The sequence below is a fragment of the Nannospalax galili genome, unplaced genomic scaffold (assembly GCF_000622305.1).
Source record: "Nannospalax galili isolate Female #2095 unplaced genomic scaffold, S.galili_v1.0 scaffold284, whole genome shotgun sequence".
Taxonomy (NCBI): domain Eukaryota; kingdom Metazoa; phylum Chordata; class Mammalia; order Rodentia; family Spalacidae; genus Nannospalax; species Nannospalax galili.
In genome coordinates, this window is record NW_008354281.1 from 2,903,726 (window position 1) to 2,915,042 (window position 11,317).

At 37.3% G+C, this 11,317-nt stretch overlaps 1 protein-coding gene across 2 annotated transcripts in view; it reads left to right on the top strand.

The window, feature by feature from the left end:
* Angpt1 (angiopoietin 1) overlaps positions 1 to 10,859 on the top strand; it is a 289,964-nt gene extending 279,105 nt beyond the window's left edge. For both annotated transcript variants that reach the window (XM_008851510.3, XM_017802808.2), the window contains exons 8-9: positions 165 to 295; positions 10,303 to 10,859. In XM_008851510.3, the coding sequence (XP_008849732.1) occupies positions 165 to 295; positions 10,303 to 10,463 (292 nt within the window). In that variant the 3' untranslated portion in view covers positions 10,464 to 10,859. The remainder of the gene's footprint in view (positions 1 to 164; positions 296 to 10,302) is intronic.
* Positions 10,860 to 11,317: the final 458 nt, after the last annotated feature.

Sequence of the window (11,317 nt, forward strand, 5' to 3'; positions counted from 1 at the left end):
TTTTTTATTATTATTACTGGTTCAGAGAATGATTTGTTGGAAATTTTTTGAGATCAAAATCAGGAGAAAATCCTAAAAAGAAAGAAAGTTAAGTGTTCAACAAATTGTCTTTTAGGTTCTGCTACTCTGTCAAATGGCTGATCTCTCTTTCTTTTTAACTGCAGGTTATATTTAAAGGGTCACACAGGGACAGCAGGCAAACAGAGCAGCCTGATCTTACACGGCGCTGATTTCAGCACCAAAGATGCCGATAACGACAACTGTATGTGCAAATGTGCCCTCATGCTCACAGGAGGTAAGTCCCACGGGCTGTTCCCTAAGCTGGATTTTATTGGTCTGAGGTTTGAGGTTTCTTATCTCTGAGAAAAGGGTATGATCTTCTGGTCAGGAAACTGAAGATCAAATCCCTAGAGATCATTTAGTACTGCACACTCGTTTATCCTGTGTTGTTGTGCAAGACATTGCTAGCATACTTAAGAGGCTTGCCTCCTCCTCCTCCATCTCTGGTGAGAATGGGCTACATTTCATTCTGAGTAAATTCTTTGACTGCTTGAAGCACCAGTAACTTCACCTTATAAATAATCTTCGTCTTGCCCATATTGCATGTTTGAAGAACAAATAATTCTTACAAAACGCTTTGCAATTATGCAATCAAGTTTATTGATGAATTTGTTCACATAGAATAAGAAAAAGAAGAAAGATATAATGAAACCTAAACTCGTACATTCAGCCTAAACTAGGGTTTTGCTAAAATATTTTAGCTGATATAGGACACACCATGAAACAATATATCACTATATAAGAGAGGTAATTCATTTTGTCCATTTGCAATTGTTTTTCCAACATTTTGGGTGTGCCAAAGAAAAACTCTCAATTTTGGTTCTAATGTAACTGTAACATTTCTCCAAGATGTAATAAACACATTTCTAACCTCCAAAAGTTGGAATTTTTTCTGAGTCTTAAAGACTTGGGTAGGCATCTCCTAGAATTAGATAATGCTATTTTACCTCATTGAGTTTATATTGGCTGTCTGTTATAGCAAGTTTTACTGGTTTGTTTTCTAAAGGAATGATATAATCTTTGCATGTAAAAATGCACTCATGGTGTTTTGTACTTACCAAATCATTGATTTAAAGAAAAACACAAAATAGGAATATGCTATAAACAGATAAAAACCTAAGAAGTTAGTACATGACTTACTGAAGTTTAAGAAACACTAACCTGGGCTGGAGAGATGGCTCAGCAGTTAAGAGCACTGACTGCTCTGGCGAAGGGCCCCTCATGGCGGCTAACAGCCATATGTAACGCCAGTTCCAGGGGAATCCAATGCCCTCTTCTGACCTCCAAGGGCACTGCACCACATGGGTGCACCTATGTACATGCAAGCAATACACTCATATACATAAAAAGATAAAAATAATTTAAAAAGAAACAGTAACCTAAAAACCATGATGTAGACCTAGAATGGTACATGTTCTGGCAGGAAAGAGCCCAGAACAAAATTGTAAAGGGAACCTCTATGTTAATGTGTCTTTTTCTCTGTTCTCAGTTCACTGGGCCCTCCCACATCACTTAACAATCAAGAAAATGCCCCACAGACATGGCCACAGGCCAATTCAATGGAGAAAATTCCTCAGTTGAGTCTCCCTCTACCGGAGTGTGTCAAGTTGACAACTAAAGCTACCCAGCACAATTGAACCATTGTCAATTTGACACACAACCACACTGTTATTAAACCACAACCTTTCCATTTCTTGCTCCCAAGATATGATATTAATATTAATATCAGAGCATAAAACAGCACAACTTTAAAAGTCCCACAGTCCTTAAAAAATCCAAACATTTAAAAAGTTTAAATTCTCTTTTAAAAGTCTTTTAACTATGGGCTCCTCTAAAATGCAAACCAAGTATTGTCAAGGCAGTGAATGAATGCACATTTTATAATCCTTGAAATTGCTCTTGTTTAAATCCCAATGAAATGAATCTTGAAGTTGGGATACCTGTCATCCATTGACAGAGAACTAAAAGTGGAAGGTGGTAGAGTCATTCTTTCATCTTCCTTCTCATGACATCCTCCTGCCTTATTCCCACTATCACAACACAACCTGACACCCTCCCCACCTATGGTGATGTCATTGCAACATGCAATCAGCCTGCTACCAAAGACAATTCATTAGGAAACTGATTCTATCATATCCATCCACTTAAACCCTGAATATATCATTTGGGCATCATAATTCAGCCTCACCAAATATTTTTAAATTACCTATCTGTAACTATGACACATGCCCAAGGGAAATATTATAAATCTTGAATTTTTTTTTAGATATGCTCTATTTCTTATTTATATTTTATGCACATGAGTATTTTGTCTGCATGTATTTAAGTGCACCTCTGCATGCAGTGCCCTGTAGAGGCCAGAAGAGGGTGTTGGATCCGCTGGAACTGAAGTTACCAAGAGACTGTTGTTGCCATCATGTGGGTAGTGGGAACTGAACCCAGGTCCTCTGCTGGAGCAGCTAGTGCTCTTAACCACTGAACCATCTCTCTAGCCTCAGAATATTTTTTTAAATGATGCCCACAGATGCCTCCATTAACCTTCTGATTCCTGCCATAAATGAAATTATCAGTAACTTTATACAATAGCTTTTATTTTCAATTTCCTGCCCTTTTTAATATTGAAGTATACTTCATAATTTCCACATATATATTTACAGATAAATTTTCCTAACAAATGCATATGATCCGTGAAAGACCAGCAATGAGACCTTTCCAATGTGTCCTTAGAGGAGCAGTCCATTATGTTCATATTCCTGTCACAATATTGAAAATATGGAGTAAAATGAAGAGGAGCATGCATGTCTTGGGTGTTGAGAAAATACCATTGCTCAGATTTATGATCTTATTTTTGCTTCCCATGATTGAACTTTGTCATGTTCTTTCATCCATAATTATTCTTGGACCTGCTTCTTACTCGTTAATATACACATATGTTGGGTAGAGAAAATTTCCACTTATTGCTTGAGCTGGAACACTTTAAGTAAATGTGTTTTTGCAATAAACTCCATTACCCTATCAAATATCTTCTTGAAGGAATCCAGGTCTTGTAAAGCCATTCACTCTGAAAAGCTAAAGTGTGCAATTTAGACAGCTGAGAACTGGAAAGCTCACACATGAATGTCAATGGCGGTCCAGGTACCTGGAGCACAGCCTGAAATTTACGTCTTAAGGAGCTACTCCCCACCACCCTGTCTACTCTCTGTCAAAATTTCCCTTAGAACCATTTTCATTGTCTAATGCCTTTTCCTTTCTTTCTTTTCCTTATTTTTTCAATCGTCTCCAAACTCATTCTTACTCATTAGTGTCTGTGTTAAGCAATGAGAGTTTATGCAGTTTGATACTAATAACTTTTTGGACTTTGTTATCTTCTCTGAAAAGCTTTCTTTTGATCCTGTGATTCTGCTGTTCCATATTATTATGGGTGCTAGGATGGAAAAACAAATGATAAATATTTTTCAACACATAGGTTGTAATTCATATTATTCCGCATTGTTGAGTTGAAAGGAAGCACCAGGCTGAGGAAGCATCATGCACTGACATCACCAGAGGCAGACTCCACAGCCTCCATAATGTTTGACAGTCTCTCACAAGTATGCATACTTAGTCTTGCCTTACCAGGAAGCCAGCAGTTCTTTCATCCAATTTAAATATTGAATAAATTTTATGTATCGTTAAAATTTTCATTACACCAGAGCACGCATTTCAGTGCCAATATTGCCACACAATTTTTTCTACTGAAATGACTTCTAAAGTAACCATTAAATAGAGATGATTTATCAGCACAGACTTCTAAGCCAAATGTATCTGGGCCGTAAGGTTGCGATTTACCTTAGGAAATTCTCTCAGTTTTCACTTAGATTTCCCTTTTTATCCTTTTAAAGTATATCACTGCCAAACCATATTTCTATAGTAGGAGGATTGCATTGATGAGGTGACAGCAGGAAATGTTCCCTTAGTCCCCCAAGAGACTCCCCCCTGTCCCCTTAAACCCAAAGAAAATGATCACTTTCATCAAAATTTAACAGTTTTAACTACTACTTAATAATATAAGAAAAAGAACTGGGCGTGGTGGTGCACACCTTTAATCCCAACAGAGGCAGGCGGATCTCTGTGAGTTCAAGGCCAGCCTGGTCTACATAGGGAGTTGCAGGCCAGCTGGGGCTACTGGAAGACCCTCTCTCAAAAAGTTCAAAAAAAATTTTTTTAAAGAGAAAATGTAATGTCACTTAGTGCAAAACTGAGAAAATGAAAACATTCTATTATGAGATTGATTCTTTCAAAGTAAACGTACCTTCATTTAAAATACATTCTTCCATACTAAATTAAGATTTAAAAGTCTGTCAAAACCACAATTGCTAAACTACAGTTAAGTGCTCTAAATATTAAATAATTATAGAAATAATTTTGTCTAAAAGTTCATAGTAAAATGCAATTATTAGAAGTCGCTAACAACAGAAAGCAAGGAAACATGATTTTGTTTTACATCCCTTTCCTTATTTAAGTTTGGTTTCAATGAAATTTCTATATTTAGTATATAATATAAAAACTATGTAAAAATGTGACCTAACCTTCCCCAGAAAGAATCTGTTGCGGTAGAAACTCTGATCTCTTTTCCCACGCATAAACCATGCCAGCTGACAGACAAGAGTTTCTAAAGTTAACAAAGGATATTCTTTTGGTTCCATCCTAAAAGAGGGGATAAAGTCATCCACAAAAATTTTTTAGTGTGCTCTAGAATTTACCAGATGCTAACAGCGGAGTTGATAAATGCTTGCTTTGCTTGCTCTATAGTATGGACAAAGACAAAATGAAAGAAACTGCTTCTTCAAGTAGTGAGTGATATGGAGGTGACAGGATTTGTACTTCTCTAGCATAGAGTTCATTTATTATGGAAATAACAAGGAGAATCATTCAAAAGTTTGAGGGAAGGTGAATTACAATTATAGGATATTAGAATTATGCCTACAGCACAAAGCTATAACCACAAGCTAATAGTTGATTTGTATGCACAATAACCAGATAGTTTGCTTTTTATTGTACTCTATAATATGGTGAATAATTATCCAGATATTATTGTCTTACAGACTTTTTGCATTAGCCTAAAATGAGTTGTATTTCATAACTTAAATGAAGCTTCCTCAAACCGTTTCAAATAGGAAAAATAGACACTGTGCTAATTTCTTTCACAACAACTGAGATACAGAAAAGTCAGATAATTTGTCTGTGTTCCTAGAATTAATGTCACAAGTATGCACTGAGCACATGTACTCAATCCCCAGAGGTCATCGCCCTATTTCCTCTACTGCCTCTCTTACAAGGAATGGCATTCGAAGAGAGTGATAGAGCTGTATTTTCCTGTTGGAAGCATATTTTCATAAGCATTTCCTCACTTCAACATGCTTAGAAGCGAAATGAAGTCTGAGGGAGGGAAAGACAGTAAGAGTATACCTAGATGTTTTAAATGAATTTAGTATTCCTGGCCAGAGTAAACAACTAACTTCTCTTCGGAACAAAGAAGAAAAAGGAAGAAACACACACACCACACACACGCACACATCCTTGGCCTGAAGGGGATATAGTTGGAGACAGGGCTCATTAAAGGTATTTTCTTTGCCAGGTACACAAGACCCATTGCAGTTGCTCATTGAGGCTGATTGTGCAGAGGGGTAACTATGCACACCCGAACTCAGCCAGTGGCGTTTCCATTATGATCTCAGGATGGCAATGACACCTAGTGCTTTAATTCAGCCTCATCATCAGTGATGAAGAGGAAAGTCTTATTTTCTGTGCAAACTATTTTGCATATTGCTGATTAGACTGCAGGCATTGGCAATGAGGAAAAGAAATCCACAGATGTATCTTTCACTTTGTTATACATTTTACCTTAGAAAAGAAGTGCTGAGAGACGTTTTGTTTAGGATCAGAGGGCTGTGGGAGTTAAGTTTCCTGACTTTCAAATAAATGTGAACTTCCTGAGTACAGAGTTTAGAATCCAATTCCTATTTTCCGGGCAGAGTTTCATTTATTAGTGATAAAATGTGAATTTTCTGCTTCAAAGATAAAAGGCTCAAATAATTTTTAAAGGCCTGGGAAGCCTGAGATAGTTATTACAAAACTAAATTTTAATGAGTTAAGTGTAAATGAATTAGAAACATGCGTCTCCGATTTCTTATTAAAATATACACGAGGTTACAGGTTATAATGAAAAATGCTTGGCAAAGCTCATGTGAGAAGTTGCCAACCGTCAAACATTTGAGACATTTTATCAGTTCTCCCAATGGCAGATGGAAGCTGCTTTCTTCCGTCCTTTTCTTGACTCACTGAGTTCTTTTCAGCCTTAGTGTCTTTCCCAGTTCTCCTCTTTGTGTATGTGTATGAGTATGTGCTTGTGTGTGTGTGTCTGTGTATGTGTGTGATATGTGTGGTATATGTACTTGTTAGTATAGGTGTGTACATGTAGGTGTGCAGGAGCACAGATATGTGTGAGTATGCATGTGGAGACCAGAAGTTGACAAGTATCTTTCCTCAATCACTCTCTGCCTTCATTGTTTAAAAAGATTTATGTTTTTTAATTGTGTGTCTTTGTGTGTGTGTATGTGTGTGTGTGTGTGTGTGTGTGTGTGTGTGTGTGCGTGGACAGTTACCCATGGAAACCAGAGGTGCTGGATTTCCCTAGAGATAGTTATAGGTGGTTATAAACTACCTGACATGGGTGTTAGGAAGCAAACTTAGCTCCTTTGCTAGAGCAGTAAGCTCTCTTGACTGCTAAGCCATCTCTCCAGACCCACCTTAATTCTTTGAGGCAAGATCTCTCACTGAACCTGAAGTTCATTAAATAGGCTAGGCTAGTTGGCCAATGAGCTTTAAGGAGCTTCCTATCTCTACTCCACTGGTGCTGAGGTTAGGCCACCACCATGCCCAGAATTTTAATTGGGCTCTAGTGGTCCTCGTGCACTTTACTGACTGAGCCATCTCCCCACACCCCACCCCCATTCACTTCTTTAATGTGTTTCTTGTTTGTTATTCCCAAGAACCCGTAGGACAAAGTACAAAGATAATATTTCCTTAAGATTCCTGAGCACATACAATTCAGACATTTTACATCTTGTTAGAGAACTGCAGACCCAGCTCTGTCCCTCCCCATGTTCCTGGTGAACATCTTCACACAGGCGAGCTCAGTGTCTGCAGAGAACAGTTACACATCCCGATGACTTAACCAGTAGCTGTTGTACTTTTGTGTTCTTACATAAATATCCTTTAAACCACCAGGATTTCCATTTAAAAGGCCAGGCTAAGGTGATAGATTTTTATGGAAAGGTAGAAAGTAAAGAAACTGTTTTACTTTGTTAAATGCATCTATCAGAAAACTTGCTCCACAGAAATGACTGCTTCCATTGAAGTCCAGAATATTTTATAAAGGAACTGAAATTTTAATGAGAAATTATTGTCGTTTTACTTTCTGCCATCTTAATTCATTATATTTATGTTCATCAAATGCCCACCGATCTTAAGATAGAGATAACTAGTCAGGCATGGTAGTGCATGCCTTTAATTCCAGTATTTGGGAGGCAAAGACACGTAAATCTCCTTGAGATTAAGACCAGCCTGGTCTACAAAGCTAGTTCCATGTTAGCTGGGGCTACAAGGACACCCTGTCTGAAAAAAAAAAAAAAAAAAAAAAAAGAGAGATAACTGGACACTTCACATTTTACTTCCTTATCAAATAAAAACCATCAACAAGCAAACTATCAATATTAAATCCTTAGATACATTGTTTTACACTGTGAACATGGTAAACTACATTCATATTTCTCCAAGCAACCCACTTGAGAAAATAATTCAGTATGTTGACACCAATGACTTAGTTTTCACTACAATTCCATTAGGGCTCAACAAAACATTGTATTGTTTTTGTTCCTTCTCTGACCTTTACTGCTGCGTGTCTAAGCTACACTAAGCACCCAGACAGACTCTTACAGGCTGTCAGATGCAGTGAATCATTTTATTTGATCCTAACTGTGCTGATGAACTAGTGTTTAGATAATCCCTGTATGATGAATGTTGCCACTGAGAAGTTCTTTAAACTCTCTGAGCATTGTTGTCTCAATTATGGTTCTTGTCATACTATGTGAGGGTATTTGAAGGACACAATGAGAGAATATATGTAAATATCATCACACAGTCACCTACACATTATGCACTAAATACCAAATATTGTCATTATTGTTGCCTAGCATCTCTTGGTTGTTAAAGATGAAGTCAGTATCAGCCTGGGCCCTCTAACTTCTAGTCTTGGTCTCTCTATGCTCCCCTGTGTTCACAGAGAAATTTGCAAAAGCATAATAGCTACCTCTGTGTCCTTGTTTCTATTTATTTTTCCCCAACCTCTTCCCCACTGGCATTCAGTAACCTAGCTGCTAGCAAACACTCTCTCCTGCTCATTCAGGGCACACATGTTTAGAAATACTTTGTGTCCATTAATTCATACTCTGGCTTTGGGAACCAGTGCAACTGGTAAATGAACAATTAACATAACAGAGAGTTTCAAGAACCACAGAGAGGGCTGGAGAGATGGCTCAGTGGTTAAGAGCACTGACTGCTCTTGCAGAGGACTTGGGTCGATTCCCAGCACCCACATGGCGGCTATGAACCGTCCTTAACTTCAGTTCCAAGGGAATCCAAAACCCTCTTCTGACCTCCGCGGCATTGCACATCATGAGTGCACTCACATACATGCAAGCAACACACTCATACACATAAAATATAATAATAATAATAAAGAACCACACAGAAAAGGAGGAAAGTTAAAGCACAGAAGCAATAATGTTGAATTTCATTTTAGAGTTTCAGTTTAGTCCCTTTAAGAGAGTTTTCTGGGTAAATAAGTTCTCTAAAATTGGAATGACTTTTGTAATATAAATAGCATGCTTTTACTATGAGTTCTGACCAAATACTAGGGAATTAATCTTAAGGAAGGAAAGATGGAATTTTACAGTTCTTCATTTTTTGCCAAAAAAATAGTTTTCTTGTCCCACTCCTGTTTTGACTATACTAACATTTATGCTGTTTGCATACAACATTGAATACAACACATCCCAGAATCCATCAAAATGTATCTTCTAGTTCCCTGTATGGATTAGTGATTAATACAGCTAGTTATGATTATGTGATTATGCCTCTGTTATGACTTTATAAATACACCCCAACTGCATTCATCTTCCAAAGTTGAAACAAATGAGAAACTAGCATTACTTCATTTTTTAAAGTTTCTGCAAGACAATTCTCATATTACTGTCAGACATCAGCTGTGCAACTTTCTCTTTCGGTAACTATTAATCCCTGAGGTATAGTTCTGCAATCAGAGAGAGGTCAAGTGTATCCAAATAAAAATATGCTAGAATGCCTCTGGCATAATTCTCTCCCCTAAGCTTTCAATAGTGTTACTTCAGGGGACTGGGGAAACAGTGTTATGATTTATCTGAAAATCTTAAATTTTAATTCATTAAAAAAACTAAGTTATTCAGTTAACCTAATAGACTTATGTAGACACAGGATCCCCCATCACTTCTCAAGTTATTTTCTTTTCTGCTATGTTTAGAAAGAATTTGAGCAACTGTAGATGAAATATTGCTAAATATAAACTATATGAACACTATTAGAAACACTTCCCATATTGGTATAAATTATAGATAGTGTAGATTAATTAAAATTCAATTTTAACATCATGTTTACCACAGTATTCGATTGATTTTAGGGTCAAGTTCATGAGAAAATCTCAGAGTTCACAGGGAATGTCTTTCTTAACTTTTAGATGGCAGTTGTCTAGGCTCCTGAGTTCTTCACTAATACAGTAGTCATTGTTCTCTTCTCTATAACAGACCACAGGTGCAAATCCTCTGACAGGTGCCTGCATTTTCTTTGTCCTACTTTGTCCTGGCCTGACTTGGACTTTATGTTAAAGCCCAGAAACTTCCCATCAACACAGTAGGAAGTGAGTCCCAACAGAGTCAGGCTGAAAGCTGCTTCTCATGAGTTTCTTTCTTATTACTTAAACACATCCTAAATCAATGTCATTGGAAGAGTTCTACCACTGGAAAGACTGTTGTAGTGTTTCCTATTTGCAAATAATCAGACCAAGCATGAACAACTTACCATCAATTTGTGATGGTGATTTTCGAGTATTCAATTTGACTCATCTCTGTTTTTTCTTGTTCTCTGTTTCATTATTGACTCATTTTTCAGGCTGGTGGTTTGATGCCTGTGGCCCCTCCAATCTAAATGGAATGTTCTACACTGCGGGACAAAATCATGGAAAATTGAATGGGATAAAGTGGCACTACTTCAAAGGGCCCAGTTACTCCTTACGGTCTACAACTATGATGGTCCGGCCTTTGGACTTCTAGAGCACTCTGCCAGGAGCAATCATACAAACTACAAGGAAATTTGGAGACGCTACCAGATGAATAATCTACATGAAAACTTCTGAAACAAACAATATTCTCTCCCTTTAGGCATCAAATAGCAGTTGTGTGATGTCGCCAAGGTTCTTGACTGTGGATTTGGAGACTTTTAAGTTCAGGGAAGTCTCCACTTTGTTCACTGTGTTCACATAGCTTGACTACAGAGAATGCCTCTCACTGTCATGCTTTAAAAAGGGAAGAAACTGCTCAGCTCACTGTGCTTCAAAGTACTACTGGGTCATATTTTGAAACTATAACAGCCTGATAACCAAGATGGCATATTTCACGAAAAATAAAAAAAAAAAAGAAGAAGTAAAGAATACACATGAAGAATGGGAACAGGCCTGCTAGAATCTGTTGGAGAAGATGAATCACATCAGACAAATGGTGTCTTCTCCATGGAAACCTGCTAACAAATAAGTCGATGTTGCACAGCTTTGACAAAAGGAAAGCACTGTCCACTGAATTGCTTATAAGTTAATGGGCCTTAGAATCCCACTTATGGCACCATATTTACTAGCTGACTTCAGTTAACCCATATTAAAGTGTAAGATCTGTTTTTCTAAGCCACAATAAACTGTAGTGCATGGATAACTGAACGGTGAAAGACAGAAGCATGCTCCAATACTCTGATTGGTTTTGGATACAATTTTCAGGAAAGATAAGACACAATCAAGAGTGGATAAAATAGGTGAAAATTACAATATTTACTTTAAAAATTGACTGATACCCAATGATGTTTAGAGCCTGAGTAAAGTGTAAAGAATGTGAACTTGATTATATATATTATTTATAAT